This window comes from Aptenodytes forsteri, unplaced genomic scaffold, assembly GCF_000699145.1.
Source record: "Aptenodytes forsteri isolate BGI_AS27 unplaced genomic scaffold, ASM69914v1 Scaffold25, whole genome shotgun sequence".
In the NCBI taxonomy this organism is placed as follows: Eukaryota; Metazoa; Chordata; class Aves; order Sphenisciformes; family Spheniscidae; genus Aptenodytes; species Aptenodytes forsteri.
Genome location: NW_008796180.1, coordinates 896,228 through 912,490, shown reverse-complemented (window position 1 = coordinate 912,490; position 16,263 = coordinate 896,228). Strand labels below are relative to the sequence as shown.

The following is a 16,263-nucleotide window of genomic DNA, read 5'->3' as shown; positions in this document are numbered from 1 at the left end:
GACCTGATCTAGTTGAAGATGTCCCTGCCCGCGGCAGGGGGGTTGGACTAGATGACCTTTAGAGGTCCCTTCCAACCCAAACTATTCTATGATTCTATGATTTTCTCAGTGAAGAAAAAGAAGCACCAGTTTGCCTCATGGCGGTGAAAACGCTTATTGTACCAATATTGCAGGAGTCTGGAAAAAAAAATGTGAGAAGGAGGGGCCTTGTGGTCTGCCAAATGAAATGGTCCAGGGACAGAACGAGTGAAAGATGGAGAGGTTTGGCTCACGTCAGAGATCTTGGTTCAGCGCGGTCCCTGTAAACACTGTGCTGGTACAACTGAGGGCAGCACAATGAAGTGCAGGATTAAGACTAAGCAGCTGGTGGTGAGAGAACAGTGGCAGTGGGATCCCTGTGCCTGTTGCCTTTGTCTCAGTTTTCCACACTGCAAAATGAAAGTTCACGCACCAGCAGGCCCCGAAGGACTCAGAGAGCTCGCCTGCTCATTAACAAAAGCTGGATCTCCAAAGCACAAAGAGTGTGATGAGCAAATGAGACCATTCCCCATATAAGGCAGTAGTTCGCGGTCTGTCGTCATACCCGTTCTAAATTCTCATTTTTGGGGTTTTAACTGTAAAAACTTGCCTTGCCCTGGGCAGAAGTTCAATTTGGAAAGCTTCCATGCTGGAACAGCTTTACTTTCCTTGTCTTTTGAAGAAATTCAGAGGAAAAAATAATTTAGCTATGTCCAAGGTCAAAAGAGCATTTTCCAGCGGCAGATTCCGAGAAAGTCCTGGCCTCACTTACGCTAGGCTGGAGTAGCAGTTAATGGGGGTGACTGCTCCTGAGAAAGCCCATTGCAGGGCTTGTTCTTTGTCAGGGTCTGAGGTCTTCATAGCCGTTGCGCTTCCAGAGCCTGGATTCAAGGACGAGGTTGTGGAGAGGCTGAAGTATTGTGTGGTTTAACTATTCTCTGTTTCCCAAGGCTGATGGAAGTTTTGGGCTAGCATACTATTAAAGCAGCCCTGAGGCTGCTCTGATATACGCTGGGATGAGCGGAGGATAAAGCAGGGCCCTGGATGGCTTCAGAATGCACCGGTAAACCATAATTGAACACTTGAGGAGGATACATAATTTATAGAGATATATTTCTTTAAAGAGGTATGTAGATATCGTAATTAATGATGACATACATTGTTGAGGCAGTCATTAACCTTGAATATTAATCTCCGACTCCTGTCAGACACATTATTGGGTTCAACTGATCTTAGATTTGATCCAGACAAGCAGTTCCTACACTAGTTGGCACAAGAGCCAAGAATCCCTCTTGCTATGAAATCTTAAACTACGTGGAGAAACTTGGAGTGGTTTGGGGGGATTCTTAAATACAAAAGTTGTGCACTAACTAGATCAATTAACTTCTTTTCAGTTCAGCTTCCTAAAGCTGAAACAATTGTGAGTCCAGCTCAAGAGCAGAGGATCTGCCCGTGCTGTTTGTCTATGTCCAGCCTGAAATACAGCAACTGCGTGTAGCGAAGCTTTAACCCTGGAATAGCGGTGCATGATCCAAAGCAGAGAAGCGTGGGTGAGATCCTCTGGAAAGCATATGCCCGTGTTATGCTTGTCTGCAGTTTGTGCTATCACACCTGTACTTTAATACGGAGACGAAAATAGAAAGTGAAGTTGTTTTAACTATGACATCTGGAAAGCCAGAAACAGCAAAATAAACAGGGAAAAAGCTGCAGACTAAAGGGACTGTCGGTAAAATGGCTACAGGGTGGCTGGAGTTTAGGCAAAGGGGCAGAAGTCATGGAAAGTTCTCTGGGAAACAAACGCAACAGGAAACAATACTGTTATAGAAGTGCACACGCCGGCTACTACCGCGCCCGTAAAGCTTTCAGAGGGCTATTTCTCATTTACTGACAGCAGAGGCATAAAGGTTTTTTAACCTTGGCTCTGCTGAATTGCAGTCATTTTGGAAAAATACGTATGAGAAGTGCATTAGGTGACATCCAAACCAAACAAACTTCATTGTTGGCCCATGGAAAAAAGGATGAGTTTGATGTTAAAGCATCAGGACTGAGCAATGCAAGACCTGGGTTTCTGTCTCGTTCTTTGGTAGGGTACTCTCCGGTTTTGGGCACATAACCTGAGGCTTTCAAAAACAGCACATTCCTTATGAGGTTGTATCTGCTCCGGCTGTTCAACTTTACCGACATTCAAAATCTGATTTGATTTATATGACTTCCAGTTCCACAGTCAGTTCTCGTTTCTGGAACGTAGAGGTGAGGTGGTCTCATTCCGTTTTGCATTGAATTTGTGTTTGTGCTAGGGTTTCTTTGGGTCTATTACAGCAAAGAACGCTGTAGGGTTACCAGTGTGCTTAAAATTACATATGTTATCTATTCCTATGTTAGGTCAAGGCTAAATGCAAGTGGCTTTTTTATAAATGAGAAAAGAAGAGCGCAAGAAAGCATCAGCCTAGGAAAATTTACTGAAAGCACCGGCTGCTTTTTGGTAGCATCGTAATTTTTAGGTGGGCTTCAAGCTGCCCATACAGAATGTAACATCTGCAAGTTTGCAGTTGCTATGAATAAACTGTGGGTGAAACTGTGAGCATGTCTCATCCTTCGGTTACCCAGAGACATTTATGGCTATCTGTATGACTCACTACTTAATTAGTGTTTGCATTACCAAAGCACCCAGAGGTCTCAGTCAAGCGTGGGACCCCATCGTGTTAAGAACTGTACGTATACAGAGCGACAGTCACTGCCTCAGAGGAGTCACAACATAAACACCCTTGACAGAGTTAAGGACTGGAGGGAAACAAAAGCTTAGAGAGGGGGTGGCCGTCACACAGCAGAGCAGTGTGGGGACTAAACCCCTTATCCTCTTGTCCCTCTGTCCAGTTATCTGCAAACTAAATCACACTGCATCTCTCTGTACTTGCAAAAAACTGAAAAAACAAACAAAGAAGGCAAAAAAAAGCAAGTGGCGTTGTACAAAACTCTGCTCACATAAGTAAAAGCAATGCTCCCAAATAAATGCTTAAAAAACTGTCTTATTAAGGAAAACAAGACAGAATTAGGAAGACCCTTGATGTGACTTGAGTAAACAAACATCGTTGTTCCGGGAAGAGTCCTTGATTTTGATCTTCATCAGAGCAAGACTACCAAGGTATTCCATCTCAATTAGTTTGCTCTCTTTCTTCATAAGCTGAGCGCCTCAGGTCCCAGGCCATGATCACTGACATGTCAGCCTTACTCTTATCAGCACCCTGGCCTCTCTGCAGCTTAGAGCCCAGAGTCCAAAACTATTCCCTACTCTTTTTTAACTCCCATAGAGTTATGTAGAAAAGCAGAATCTCTGGAGGGAACTTGAGCAGATACGTGTAATTAACCATTTTATATCAGAGATTATAGCAAAGACTCAAAATGTTTGAGAGAGGTGCTGAACTTCAAACACTGTTTTCTGAAAATCAGAGACTTCACTGCCCCAAGTCCTCCCCCAGTACAAGAAGCAAGGTCTGGTCATGGAAGCACAGAAGGCAAGGCTAAAAATCTAGGGCCATAGCTTCTAGGATAACTCCTTCCTTCTTCAAGGAACTTCAGGTTGACAGATGCTATCCCAGTTTTGCATGACGTACTTAAGTTGCCAGTATCTGGCAACATCCATACATTCCTCATGGTAGCCTCCTGTGCACAGTAAGCTCTGGAGTGAACACACAATACAGGTTATTTCCAAAAGGTTCAACCTAAAGGCCGCTCTAGTCACAATCCTTAATACACCAGGCACAAAGACAGGTTCAAAATCAGTCCCTTGCAACATAAAGAAGCAGGTTCACTTAACTGGAGATGCAGAATAGCGTCTGACTGAAAAAAATAAAAAGAAGGCATAAACTTGAGCAGAGAACATGCTTTATTGAGAAGTAGATACAAGAATAGCACATTCTACCACATCATGGGAACAGGGTTTAGCTTCTGCACAAGAATGGCCTTCTTCCCTACTCCACAAGAGATCTACTTTGTTGGATAGTTTCATGAGTATCTGAAGTTAGTTACAATACAGGAGCAAAGGGCATGAGACAGCAAAATTCAGTAATGCCCACAAGGTATACACCATGTACTGATGACCTTTTTTCTTCTTCTTTTTTTTAAGGAGGCAGAGAAAGACAGACAACCATCAGAAGAGCAATAGAGAACTTTTCCACATTAGGATGGGTCAGTGGTTAACAGGAAATGGCTCCTACCTACTGGTACACTGCAAGTGCTTCATTTCAGACACCATTCAGTATGGAAGCATTGGAAGGTTTAAATGAAATCGGCACTATGTGCTGCTGCCATCGTCTACCCCAAGATTGTCCCCCCTTTTAATCACACTGGAGCCATACAGGAAACTTGTGGCACAAGGACAGTGGTTATACTTGAAAGCCATTGTACGATAGTTTCTTCCGGTGGTGCTGATGGGAGAGAGGAAGTAAAAGCTTTTCTGTTTTACAAAGACAAACAAGAATGCACTGTCAGAGAAGCAAACCATCCACACAGCTAACTGGAGCTGCCACTGATGCACAGAACGTACACTGTAGGCAATCCAACAACTGACGATATTTGCATTGTGGAGTTTCTGTGGCTGTTTGGACAAGGCTAGCAAAAGTCTGTCTAAGGTTTTTATTTCTTCAGTCTAGAGGAAAAAAAAATCCTCTCCAATACAGAGAGACCTACAATTCAAGGAAGACTGCTCTGGGAAAAATACCTCCAGTGAAATACACTGAACAGGCTGTTTCTGTGTAAAGGAACGCACCAATTCCAAGAGATAAACAGGAAAAACCAGTAATTTATAATCAAAGAGGTCTCTCCAGCAGATGTGGTACTGTAGTAGCTCCAGAAGCGTATACCAAGAGCAACTCTATGAAACATCTCAGACCGTGATGTTCTCACGCACTTAGCCTTGACTCCTCCAGGGTAACGCTAACAATCACACCACTCAGTTACAAGATATGCAAGCTTCTGACTGTACAATATTAGCTATGTGAAGACCTGCTATATTGTAGGGAAAACACTGCTGAAAGAGGTGGCATGTTATCTTACTGAAACTATCTGATACATGGAATGGAACAGTCCATCAGACAGGACTAGTTAAAAATGCTGAAGTCAGTGTAACTGCAGCTTGTTGGAAAACCAGACTTTCCCCAAACAAGCATTATTAGACCTTGTTCAAAAGCCACAGAAGTTATCTCCATTACTTAGAACGCAAGGAACCTGAAGGAAGAAACAACCAGATTATAGGACACAACACAACCTCATCAGAATAAGAACATGAGGGTAAGACCAGTGACTGGACAGGTACAGTACCAGATATCAGAACTCCTTGGGCCAGTGCTGCTAGGAGCTTCGTTTGGGTCCTATACAGATCCAATCCTTGCAACCTCATTGAGGCCGAAACATAAAGTTCCTCAGAACTAGCGTCTGTGGTGTGCACAAAAGATCCGGGCCAGAACAGTACCAAGGGGAACTGATCTTTCGGGAGGGTACTGTACCAGCCAATCACAACAGCAACAGATACAACAGAGATCCCTAGGGTACTTCCTACTGCTGGGGTTCACTGGCTTCAGGAGTGATAGACAGTTAAGTTCCCTTAGGAGGGGTCCATTTCAAACAGCTGGGATCCATTATCTTATTGCTGTTGGATCTTTTTGCCTCTTTGGCTATCCATTCATCAATCAGATCCTAAGGAAAAGAGCATGAAAGGGCAGGTTAAAACAAATGATCCACAATGGAGAATTATCCACGGTACACCACCACACATCTAAGTCCACAAATCTGAAGATGACTAGCCTACTAACTGCTTAGCGGGACAAAAATAACACTTCCTCCACAGTGCTTTCTGGAAGCTCTTCCAATCACACTGATAAGGCTACTTTAAGCTACAGAGCGAAGTCTCAGGGGAAAACAAAAGAGAGAACCTGTCACATTTGGGGATTTATAAACCACTTGTCTTACAGCTAATGAGGGTACAAACAGGACTCATTCAGGATTCCATTAATTCAGTTCACTTCTATGTCATCCATTTGCCCAATAAAGGGCAGGCATGATGAGGAGCATGATGGGAATGTTCATCCATTGCTCCCCCAAAAAGCCGCTTACAATGAGCAACGTTATTCCTCACGTCAGAAAAGGAAGGTCAATACTGCTTTCCGCACTACTGAAGAATCAAGTTGGATGCCCATGTTGTATTTTATCAGTTACTGCATTTGAAAAATTACAGTGCTCCCCCACTAGAATGAAAAGGCTGGAAAACCCAGCACGATGCAAAAGAAATACTGATTTCAGCAAGTTCGGATGAATCTAACAGCTAAATAGAAGGAAACAAAAATGCAGAAATAGCCATCACAAATCTTACCTGTCTTTTTAGGACCAGGTGTTTTCCCTTCCAGTATTTGAGCATCTGAAGCGCCTGCAACGTGCTAACAATGTCGACAGGGTTTACTGCGGTCTCCTGGCTGATTTCTGCAAACCAGTATCAGTTGATGTTAGAGTAGAAACAAATTCCTCCTTCTCAGTAGCCTGTAATTGTTAGTTTTCAACTACAACTTTTATGCAACTCCTTTGGAAGTGATATACACGAAATGCCTTGCAGATATTAAAGGCGGCACATGCAGTACTACTGTTGCTGCATGACTTGCACCCTTTCACCACCCCGGTTATCTGCAGCACTGCTATACCACTTGCCTTTGCTCATTTCACTCTTGAGGGCTGATCGATTGCAAATAGCTTGAAGAACCACAGGCTATAGATGCAAGCCATGCAGAGCTGTACAGAAACAGCCCAGCTCACCCAAAAACTGAAAGCCAGCCTAGACACCACAATGATTTAGTCATACTAATTTTAGGATCCCAGTTAATAAGGTGTAATCCTCAAAGAAGACGTAGCCGCTTCTTCAGCACTACCTTGACATCTCTATGAAATGCTGCACACTCCTAGGTGCCATAAACATAGAAATGCTATTAAAAGAAGTCCAAATAGTCTTAGTATTTTTCCAAAATATTTGAAAGCCTCTCAGTGGAGCCATTTTTCTTTTTAAAATTAACATTCTAATCTACAGATGGATAAAGTTCTTTGCTGAATGTTTTTAAAAAAATGTATTTTTCAAAAGCAGCAGCCAGTACCTACTTTCAAAACTCTGCAAGCTGGCTTATACTTAATGGTGGCAGGCCTGGAAAGGAGCCATACCCAACTGTAGGAATATTCCACTAACTGTGCTGCTACACAAACACTTACATGAATGAGTCAAGCATGACCTGCCTCATATTTGAGGAAAATGAGTGAATGAGATGCATAGGTATGTTCCCGAACCAATTCACTACAAGCTTATTTAGCTTGAAAACATACCTTTTATAGAGATCTCTTTTCCTTGGAAATTATGCAGGTAACGAAGGAGAACTTCCTTCCAGTAACTACGGTAGCTGATGAGACCTAAATCAGACAGAGGGCGTTCTGGAGAGCCAACTTTTTCTTCTACTTTAGAAAGCAAATAGCCTGTAAAGGAAAGAAAACCTATTTATCCTTCCTAAACTACTCTCTCCTGACTGTCACCTCTTTAGCACATGCAGAAATCAGCTATAACGAAAACTGCTCAACCACCACCATAGGCATGTTAGATTTCTTGATGAAATTGTCATGTTGGACAGAATATGTTTCCAGAATTTCTCTCTCTCTCTACTTACTGAAGTCAATGAGCATTTTGCCGTAACCTTGCCTCATATATTGAGGCATTGTCAGGATACAAGAAACATTGTAGTTGAGAAAAGAATTCTTCTCCTAAAAACAAGAACAGAGAGGTTTTAGATTAACAGGTCTAGATCTGTACAGACAATGGGTATATCATAATCCCAACAGACTGAACAAGCCTGTGCAACTGATACAATACAAGGTGGAAGAAGCAACAGTAGAAAAACCTGCCTAACAACAAGCAACACGATCATCCTTCAGCTACCAACCTGGCTTAGAGTCTTACTTTGTTAGCCATTAAATTGGGTGTTTGGTGCACAATTTTAAGCCTAGGATGGCTGGCCATGGAGTTGTACCTGAGAAGGAGCCAGTAACACTCTCACTACCACCTCTGTCATCTACCAGGTCTACATGCAACAACAAACCGACATAACAGCCGCATTACACGTAGTGTATATTGAAATGTTCAAAGAAGAGACTCAGACACACTTATCCTCAGATCAATGCAGATTTTTTCTTTAAAGCATTTTTTTTTTTTTTTAGATATTTATTCGGTTTTGACTCAGGTGATTTAAGGACTAGGGTTTCCTGCACTTTATTTGGGACAGTGTTTTCCTACCTATAGAATCTCACTGACTGAAATATCTAAACTGATAACTGCATTGCATGATATCACCATGTCTGGAAGGGTAATCACTTTTTCTGTACTGAAGTAAGAACAACCAGGAAATGTATTTCACCGATGTGCAGCAGAGGTTAAACAAACAGATTGGTTATTTTTTAAGTAGGCAACATGTCTGAGCAAACAGTTGAGAAAACTGGCTCCTACTCTAAGCTTGGCCAGTGACTTACTTGTGGGATCTGCTTAAGTTACTTGAGTTATGTTTCACCTTCTCCACCTACGAGTTTTTATTCCTTCAAGTATTTTATTAAAAAAAAAAATCATGGTCACTAATACTTATTTTAATGTATTTTTCTCTACATTTCTTTACATTTTCTTTATCATTACTTTTGCCTACATTTAAGACACCACTATGCTTCCTAGCAACAATAGTTCATTTGAGCTGATTTGGTTTTTGCTAGTGATGAGGAAAGATGCTACAGCAAAGCACCTGCAGTCCCTGCAGCAAACAGTAAGAACAATTCATGCAGATCAAATTTGGAACTTTATCTACTCCTAAAAGCAACAAATCCTGAGACGGCAAGAACTCGGAGGGGAGATTCAGTACTGATAATCAGTGTCCTAAATCTCATTCTAGTGAGGTAGTAATGCATACGTATGTATTTTCAACTAACCTTGGAGAAATATCCTATCAGGTGACAGCCAGTGTTGTCAGCTTCTGTCATGACATAGAAGAGGAAGGGTTCAACATCGTAATACAGTGTTTTATGGTCCAAGAAAAGTTTTGCCAGCAGACACAGGTTTTGACAGTAGATCTAGAAGGAGAATAGGATACACCTATTTATTACAGTGGAACATCCCAAGAGTGGACAAAAACAGGCATACATGGGAAAGGACAAAAAAATTCTGAATCACGTGAGAAATGACGTACAGTCTTTCAAACAGAGCAGCTGGGCCAGGAAACAATTCCATTTGTGATGAAACTTGATAAGCCTAGCTTCCTAAGGGTGGGAATTGACCTTTGTGATATTGATCTCTGAATGCCCAGAACATCACATCCTCAGTGAAGGGAAGCAGAAGGTTGGATCTCTGCTTGCTTGCACTGTATTGTATTAATCCTGTGCTTCAAGGTTATCTCTGGTAACTAGAAAAGACTCCTCCCAACTTCCGGCAGTGCAGAATTTAGCTTTTGAAATTGTTTCTTTGTTCTTTCCTCTGAAGCCTTCAAGACCGGACACAACTAGAGACAGGGCACAAGCATGGTGCTACTACCTAGCACTGAATCGGCAGCTGCAGATTCATGCTCCACCCTTCAATTCAGGGTTAAGGAGGTCACCCTCAGTAACATTAGGCTGCTTCCCACTCTAACCCAAATTTGACTGAGTATTCACAGTGAATGGGAGATGGGCAGTAGCAATCTACCGAGGCCAAGCACAGAAATCTCCCTGCTAACTTTCAGACAGGGATCTTGACACACATCTCCAAGCACGGTATGAGAAAACAGATGGAACTGCTGGAGCACAACAGGGCTGAGGAATAAGCACAAAGAAAACGCAGACAAAACTACTGCCAGAATTGCAAGAATGGGCAGATCAGACTCTAGTAGCCTTTCTGCAATTAGAAGGGCCATTTGCATCCTGTTCCTCTCCAGGAAAAGCAGTGCCCGGCACATTTGAAAGACAGGCTCCGCACTCAAGACTGGCCTAATGACCGCAGTTAGTTACCTTGTTCTTTTTCCCATCCACTTCAAACACCGAAATGGAGCCTTTGCGGTAGATTTCATCACCGGGTGGATGTTTCCAAACACATTTTGCCTATGACAGGAAAACAAAGTTAGGGTGACACTACTGTTTCAAGGGCGGAAAAGGTTACAACAGCTACTGCATATACCAGGAAACATGCAGTCTTCTCACCTCCTAAAGCGAGCAACTAAGCTAACAACAGTAATGTTTTAAAACGTTTACACGCTGACATCAGATTTAAAACTTGGGAATCAGCTCTGCCCTAGCCCTTACCATGTGTCTGCGCAGTATTGTCTGGCTCTTCATATATTTGAGACAGAACTCACACATGTAGAGACGTCCCAGACGTGCATACTCCTCTGGGTAGGGAGAATGATACCAGGTATCCAGCTCATAACGGCCAAAAGCGATTGTTTTAATCATATTGCTGCCTTCTGTGATCTGGCCCTGGAGCCGTAACTTTTCCTATGAATGAAAAAAAAATGGATGATTATTTTGAAAAAAAAAAATTAAAAAGTAGGTAGAGTGGAAGAGGGCCCTATTTATCTCCCTCGGGGAAATAATTTACTTCAAGTCTTCTAAATTCTTCTTTCAGTGTGACCATGTCTAATGACCCCTCCCACAGACCTCTCCTAAATCAAACTCAGTCTGAGCCCTGTCCCCCAGCAGGACAGCTACTGACTGTTCCTTTCATCAGGAAACATCTTGTGAATCAGCACTTAGCAGCATGCTAACACTAGGATCGTACCCTTTCTGTCATGAAAGCAATATAAGCTCGTTGCCGCTTCATGCTTCTTTCCTAATCTGTAGGGAGAGGGTACAGCCTAATGTTCTGCCTTAGATATCCCAGATGCAGTTGTCACTGGTAAGCATCTCTGGAGATGGAAGGTAGCTCTGGAAAGCACCTACAGAAGCCTCAGCAATACAAGGTTTTGAACTCCGTTCCACAGTCACCGGCTACTGTCAAGATGGCTTTTGCCTTTTGTTATCATCACTCCTCAGCCATTCTTTCAGCAGGTGAAGCTGTCCATTCTTTCACCGAAAACAAACACCTATTACATAGGACTGTTACTGATTATTCCTCTTGCAGGCACTGCACCGTTCATGACTGCAAAAGCTTAGCTCCAGCTGTACTTTCAGCAAACCCTCCGAATGACTTGCACTTAAACGTTATCCCTAGCGTAACGTTGCTGACTTGGCTGGGCTGTTAGTGCTCTTCTTACAAACTCTGATTCAACCCACACAAGTACAACAAAACCCAGAATGCATTCACGTTTCTAACAAGGACATTTGCTATGAGATATATTAGGAGTTAGAAGTCTCACCAGGTCCTCAGATGCCCGTGCTTGCGCTCTTCGGAAAAGCTCAAGGTCATACTCGCTCGTCAGGTTTTCAAGTAGAGGTTCCCTAGTATTGCCATAGGTTTGTCTGTGCTCCTAGAACAATAAAATAATTTGGTTTTGCTGCCTTGCTGCTACTAAGCTGTTGGATCTTGCAGCTTTTTTAGCTGAGAACGTTGCAGGATGACTGGCAAAGCCAAACTCCCGCTTAGTGGTCTCATTCCAGACAGGAGGGAATGAAAGAATAAAATTACTGCTTTTACCATATATTTTTCTTTTTGCTCCTTGCTTAGTCCTGAGTTCCTCTTCTTCCTGAGCTCAGCTACTTTCTCTTTGTATCGCAGCTGTCTCTCTGTTGGTGCCTGAAAGAAACCAGAGGTGGAAGCCTTCACTAGGCTTCATCCACTTCAAACATTTTTCTTCACCTTCCCACTCTAAAGGACTTCTGTCCTGGCTTTCATTTTATGACGTTTGTTGCCTCTGAATCAAATCCGGTGCTAACAGGAGGGCACTGCAGGTACAACACAGGTATGTAAAATAGGAAATTTTTCTTCCTACCGCAGCTTGCCTTTGCCAATGTACCTCAGTCCCACAAGACAGGGTGCACTCCTGATGCACTGCTCAATCATGTGGACAAGCTCAGAGCTGACTCATTAAGTCATCTTGACTCAAGTCCAAGACTCATGAACTGAAAAATGTAATTCCCCTGGTTTTATTCTTTTCTATTTAGTCAGAGTAAAATTGTAGTTTACAGTTCTGCAGGAATTCTCTTGTCCTACACATCAAAGCACACAGAAAAGATCATCCTGAGAACAGCTCCAGCCTCTGTTGTAGCATTACTGACCAATGCCACCTCTCTGCTCTCACTAGCTGCTCCAGTCTCTCGTTTCAGGGATACAATGAACTGCCCTTGCTGAAATAAATTGGAGATGACAAATGGGGAGTGTCAGGACTCAGCACAATAGCTTATCCGAGAAGCGAAGAAGGGAGATCAAGTTAAAATCACTGTTGCTGGAAACCACAAGCTGAGGTTTTTCCACTTTTGACTGAGCAGCCACTCCATTATGTGCAGATTGCCTACCTGGTGTCTGGTGGCATGCCTGTTGTTGTCATCCTGCCGATGGGCCAGCATTCTCTCCTCAATCTGCTTATCCCGGCTCTGTGCTCGCACCTAGAAGCCAAAACTCATCTGTCAATGCTACAGCAAACTACTATCAAAGCCTTAATCTTTCCATTTCTCGCTTAGGTGAATTTTCTGAACTGTAATTCACAGATGATTTGACACACAAATGCTGCTGTCTTACAGCTAAAGACATCAACTGAAACATGTTAACTCTATTTTCGGTTCACAAATGACAGGTCTTGGCATTTTGTTCCAAAAAAACATAAGGAAGATAAAACAGAAGACTCATTTACTTTGCACTCATCTGCTGAGAGATTATGATATAGTGGGCATCCTGATATGGAGAAGTGTCGCTCATGTTTTCCAGTTAGGTGTCCTGCAAAGGATCAGAAGGAAAAAAAAACCACTTTTAACATATGATCATAAAGAGATTTAAGAAGTATCCTAGATGGGCAGATACCTCATATGAGCTTCTCAAGGAGCATGCTCAGTTTATTACCAGTGTGACAGAAGGAGCACACTTCATGGTTCATGGCACAGGCTTTAAGAACAAAGAAGGAAAATCTTTTTCATGCTAACTCAAAAGCTGCACTCCATGCAAGCAGCCAGGTATATTAGAGGTCTGCAATAATTTGTTTCTGAAAACCTGCTTCTGGCAGAGACCAGTACCCTACCCGCAAGACTCCGCATTTTCCTCCCACACCTGCGCTCATATCCTAACTTGTTCTTTACCCTATCATCCCCCAAACACTCCTAGCCAGAAAACACCCCCAGGAAGAATATACCTGTAGATATGCTTCGTAACCCTTCTCTATACTCACTTCTCAGTAATACTTCTGATCCTAATTAAGCGCATATTGTTAGGATATATAACTCAGCTGAGCAGGACTTTGAATATCACAGCAGGAAGGCAAAAACCAACAGATTAATCCCGGAGCTGAAATTACCTAAAGAGTTACAACCAGGAGTGGGACATTTCATGTTGAAATTGTAGCTTTCATGGAAGCGGCGGCGCTTAGGTCGGTGAGACAGGTCACTTCCAGAATCCTTCATGGACATGTCCTTGGCAATGCTCTCATCGTGGGATACATTTGGACTGGAGATATCAATATCAGACTCTGATGAAGGGGCATTCCCAGTGGGGGTACGAGGTGGAGACTCATCATGATCCGCTGCATTTTTAGTGTCTGAATAAGGATCAAGATGTTACAAATTTGCCTGAAAGAAAGCTTTCAAAAAAATATGTAAAGCAACTCCAGACAGCTGACTCAAACCCTCTATCCTCAGGATATTACACTGTGCCCTCAGACAATGGAGTCACATACTTTTTCCAAGAGCATTTTGCCAACTTTCAACACCTCACCGCACCTCACGTACCTCTATCAGAAAAGTCAACCACTTGCTCAGTCTCTGACCCAGATGAGCGAGTCTGCCGGAGCGGGTATTTCTTTGGAGTCACAGGAGTAGGCTGCTGTTGGCTGCGGGTTACCCTCCTCGTAGAATAGACAGGCTCTTCTGCTCCAAACGATGGCGGATTACGAACTGGGCTGGAATCTAATTCCATAGAAACACCATAATTACACCCACAATAACCACTGTAAGTCAGAGACTTGCCTCACACGTGCTCTGAAGTCTGTAATACCAACATCTGATAGCTGGGTATCAACACAGAGTTCTGTCCTACCGCTCACCGCTGCATGTCATCACAAAGATATGCTCTGTTCTTCTAAGCTTAAATCTTTTGACACTTTTACCAACACTGAGGCATCTGGAATTAGATCAGCTTTCTCTGGACTAGTAATTACAAACCAGCTTTCTCTGGACTAGTAATTACAAACCAGCTCCCATTTGGAAAGCTAAAGAACCGTTAGTTTAGATAAGAACTATCAGCGTTTAGACAACCCTTGGGAATAGCGAGACTGCTTCTGATGTGGAGCTATAATTGGGGCCCTGTGTGTGGTTTTGTGATCCTATAATGCTCATAAGACTATAAAACAATTATTTTGCATGAAAATAATGCTTTCATAACCTAGGAATATCACAGGCATCCCACACACATCCAAACCACCTTTCCTCTTGTTTTTAAGGCCTAATTATCAGATGATCTTGCATGTATATTTCTTACCTGCAATAAAATTTGTTGCAAAACAGATTCTTCATCAAAGTGTACACATGGAGCAATGGAAAGAAGTTATTATCTACTGTCATTTCCTCCCCTTGATGCCAGATGGCAGCTTATTAACTAACAGCCAAGAAATGACTACACTAACACTGAAAATGAGGAGGTGGACGCATTCAATGTTTCCTCTTACAATCTGGATGCCAAAGTAGAAGCATACAAAATAACTGGCAATATGTTGATTACATTTGTTGAAGAGTAGGGTCAGCGTCAGCAAGTCATGAAAATACATCTTCCCTTGCAGTACAGAAAACCACAAACAAACAAAGAAAACAAAAACAACTTTCACCTCTAAACACGCTCTCTCTAGCTTGGCTCCAGTACCAATACAACTGTCTAGATGGAAAGCAAATTCTTAAGGTTCTCAGAAAAATTAGGCAAAGCTGGCAGCAGAATCATGGTGTTTGATTCCTACTTCCTTTAACGAGCAGACGGCTTTACTTTCTCAACAGAGGATACTCAAGTTTTGACTTCCACCACCAGTGTAATCTTTAGATTATATTACCTCATTTGTGCAATATGCACACATAAAGACTGCTTTTTGCTGTGGCACATTAATAGCCAAGGAAAAAAGTTAAATATTTTTATTTAGGTATAAACTCCACACATTTAAGTTCTAAAGGTCAGGAATATGGAATACATTGAGCCTCTCGTTGCTTAAGACGCGGCTTTTCTTTTCCTTATTTAAGAAAATAAAGCAATTACCTTGAGAGCTTTGACTGAGTCTGGCTGAGGAACGGGTCACACGGGCAGATCGTCGTGATGTGCCGTCACTTTCAGAGCTGTCTGTATGCTCAGGATCAGTAGAGAAATCAGAGTCTTCCGTTCCATCTGAGCTACTGCCCGCATTCCTCTGCAACACCACAGACCCAGACATTAGCACAGGAGCACTTAAACTTGCATATTGTATTTACACCATTTAAAAAAAAAAAGAGAGAAAATATTTGATGCTAGGTAGATAAATTCAAGCTGACGCAATGACGTATGCAAACTAATAAATGTCAAGTGTGTTACTCTGGAGAAAATATTTTAGTTTAATAAATATGCAGTCTCGGACAGTGCCTTCAATAATAAAAAGTTTCTGCAAACTGATCCGCTAAGGAAGATCACAGCAGCACCCAATTTTATTTAAAGCAAAAGGCAAATGAAGTTTCGAGGCCGGACAGGATACGCTCTGAGCTGACCGTTCTCGGTTCACCCTGCCAAGCCAACAGCACTCCCGCACCACCTGCCTGTTCAAAACAGCAGAGGCAGCCCAGCAGAGCACAGGGCACCGCGGGAGCAGGTGGTGGAGAAAACAGATGGGGTCCAGCAACGGCCAGACTCTTCGCCGCTCAGCAATTCAGGGCAGCGTCGGGGCTCCCCGGTGGAAGCAAGGCAGAGAAAACGAAGGCACTCAGTGAAGAGGCTGCGCCAAAAGAGGCTGCGAACGCAGTTGTATTCACCTCGTCTTGGACCACCAGAGCGGGCCCCTGCACCACGCAGTGAACTGGGCGGCTCTCTGAAGGGAGCAGGCCTCAGGAGCTGGCGGGCAGCCACCAGGCCTC

General features: G+C 42.9%; 1 protein-coding gene across 1 annotated transcript in view; it reads right to left on the bottom strand.

Moving 5' to 3' along the window:
• Nucleotides 1-3,883: 3,883 nt before the first annotated feature.
• The window catches only part of KAT7 (lysine acetyltransferase 7), a 13,300-nt gene continuing 920 nt past the window's right edge, over nucleotides 3,884-16,263 (bottom strand). Inside the window, exons 2-15 of the mRNA XM_009287772.1 lie at nucleotides 15,422-15,569; nucleotides 13,915-14,091; nucleotides 13,485-13,724; nucleotides 12,831-12,913; nucleotides 12,496-12,585; nucleotides 11,678-11,776; nucleotides 11,400-11,510; nucleotides 10,348-10,539; nucleotides 10,057-10,146; nucleotides 9,007-9,147; nucleotides 7,707-7,800; nucleotides 7,372-7,518; nucleotides 6,383-6,489; nucleotides 3,884-5,709 (exon numbers count right to left, since the gene is read on the bottom strand). Of these exons, the coding sequence (XP_009286047.1) occupies nucleotides 5,608-5,709; nucleotides 6,383-6,489; nucleotides 7,372-7,518; nucleotides 7,707-7,800; nucleotides 9,007-9,147; nucleotides 10,057-10,146; nucleotides 10,348-10,539; nucleotides 11,400-11,510; nucleotides 11,678-11,776; nucleotides 12,496-12,585; nucleotides 12,831-12,913; nucleotides 13,485-13,724; nucleotides 13,915-14,091; nucleotides 15,422-15,569 (1,821 nt within the window). The 3' untranslated portion in view covers nucleotides 3,884-5,607. The remainder of the gene's footprint in view (nucleotides 5,710-6,382; nucleotides 6,490-7,371; nucleotides 7,519-7,706; nucleotides 7,801-9,006; nucleotides 9,148-10,056; nucleotides 10,147-10,347; nucleotides 10,540-11,399; nucleotides 11,511-11,677; nucleotides 11,777-12,495; nucleotides 12,586-12,830; nucleotides 12,914-13,484; nucleotides 13,725-13,914; nucleotides 14,092-15,421; nucleotides 15,570-16,263) is intronic.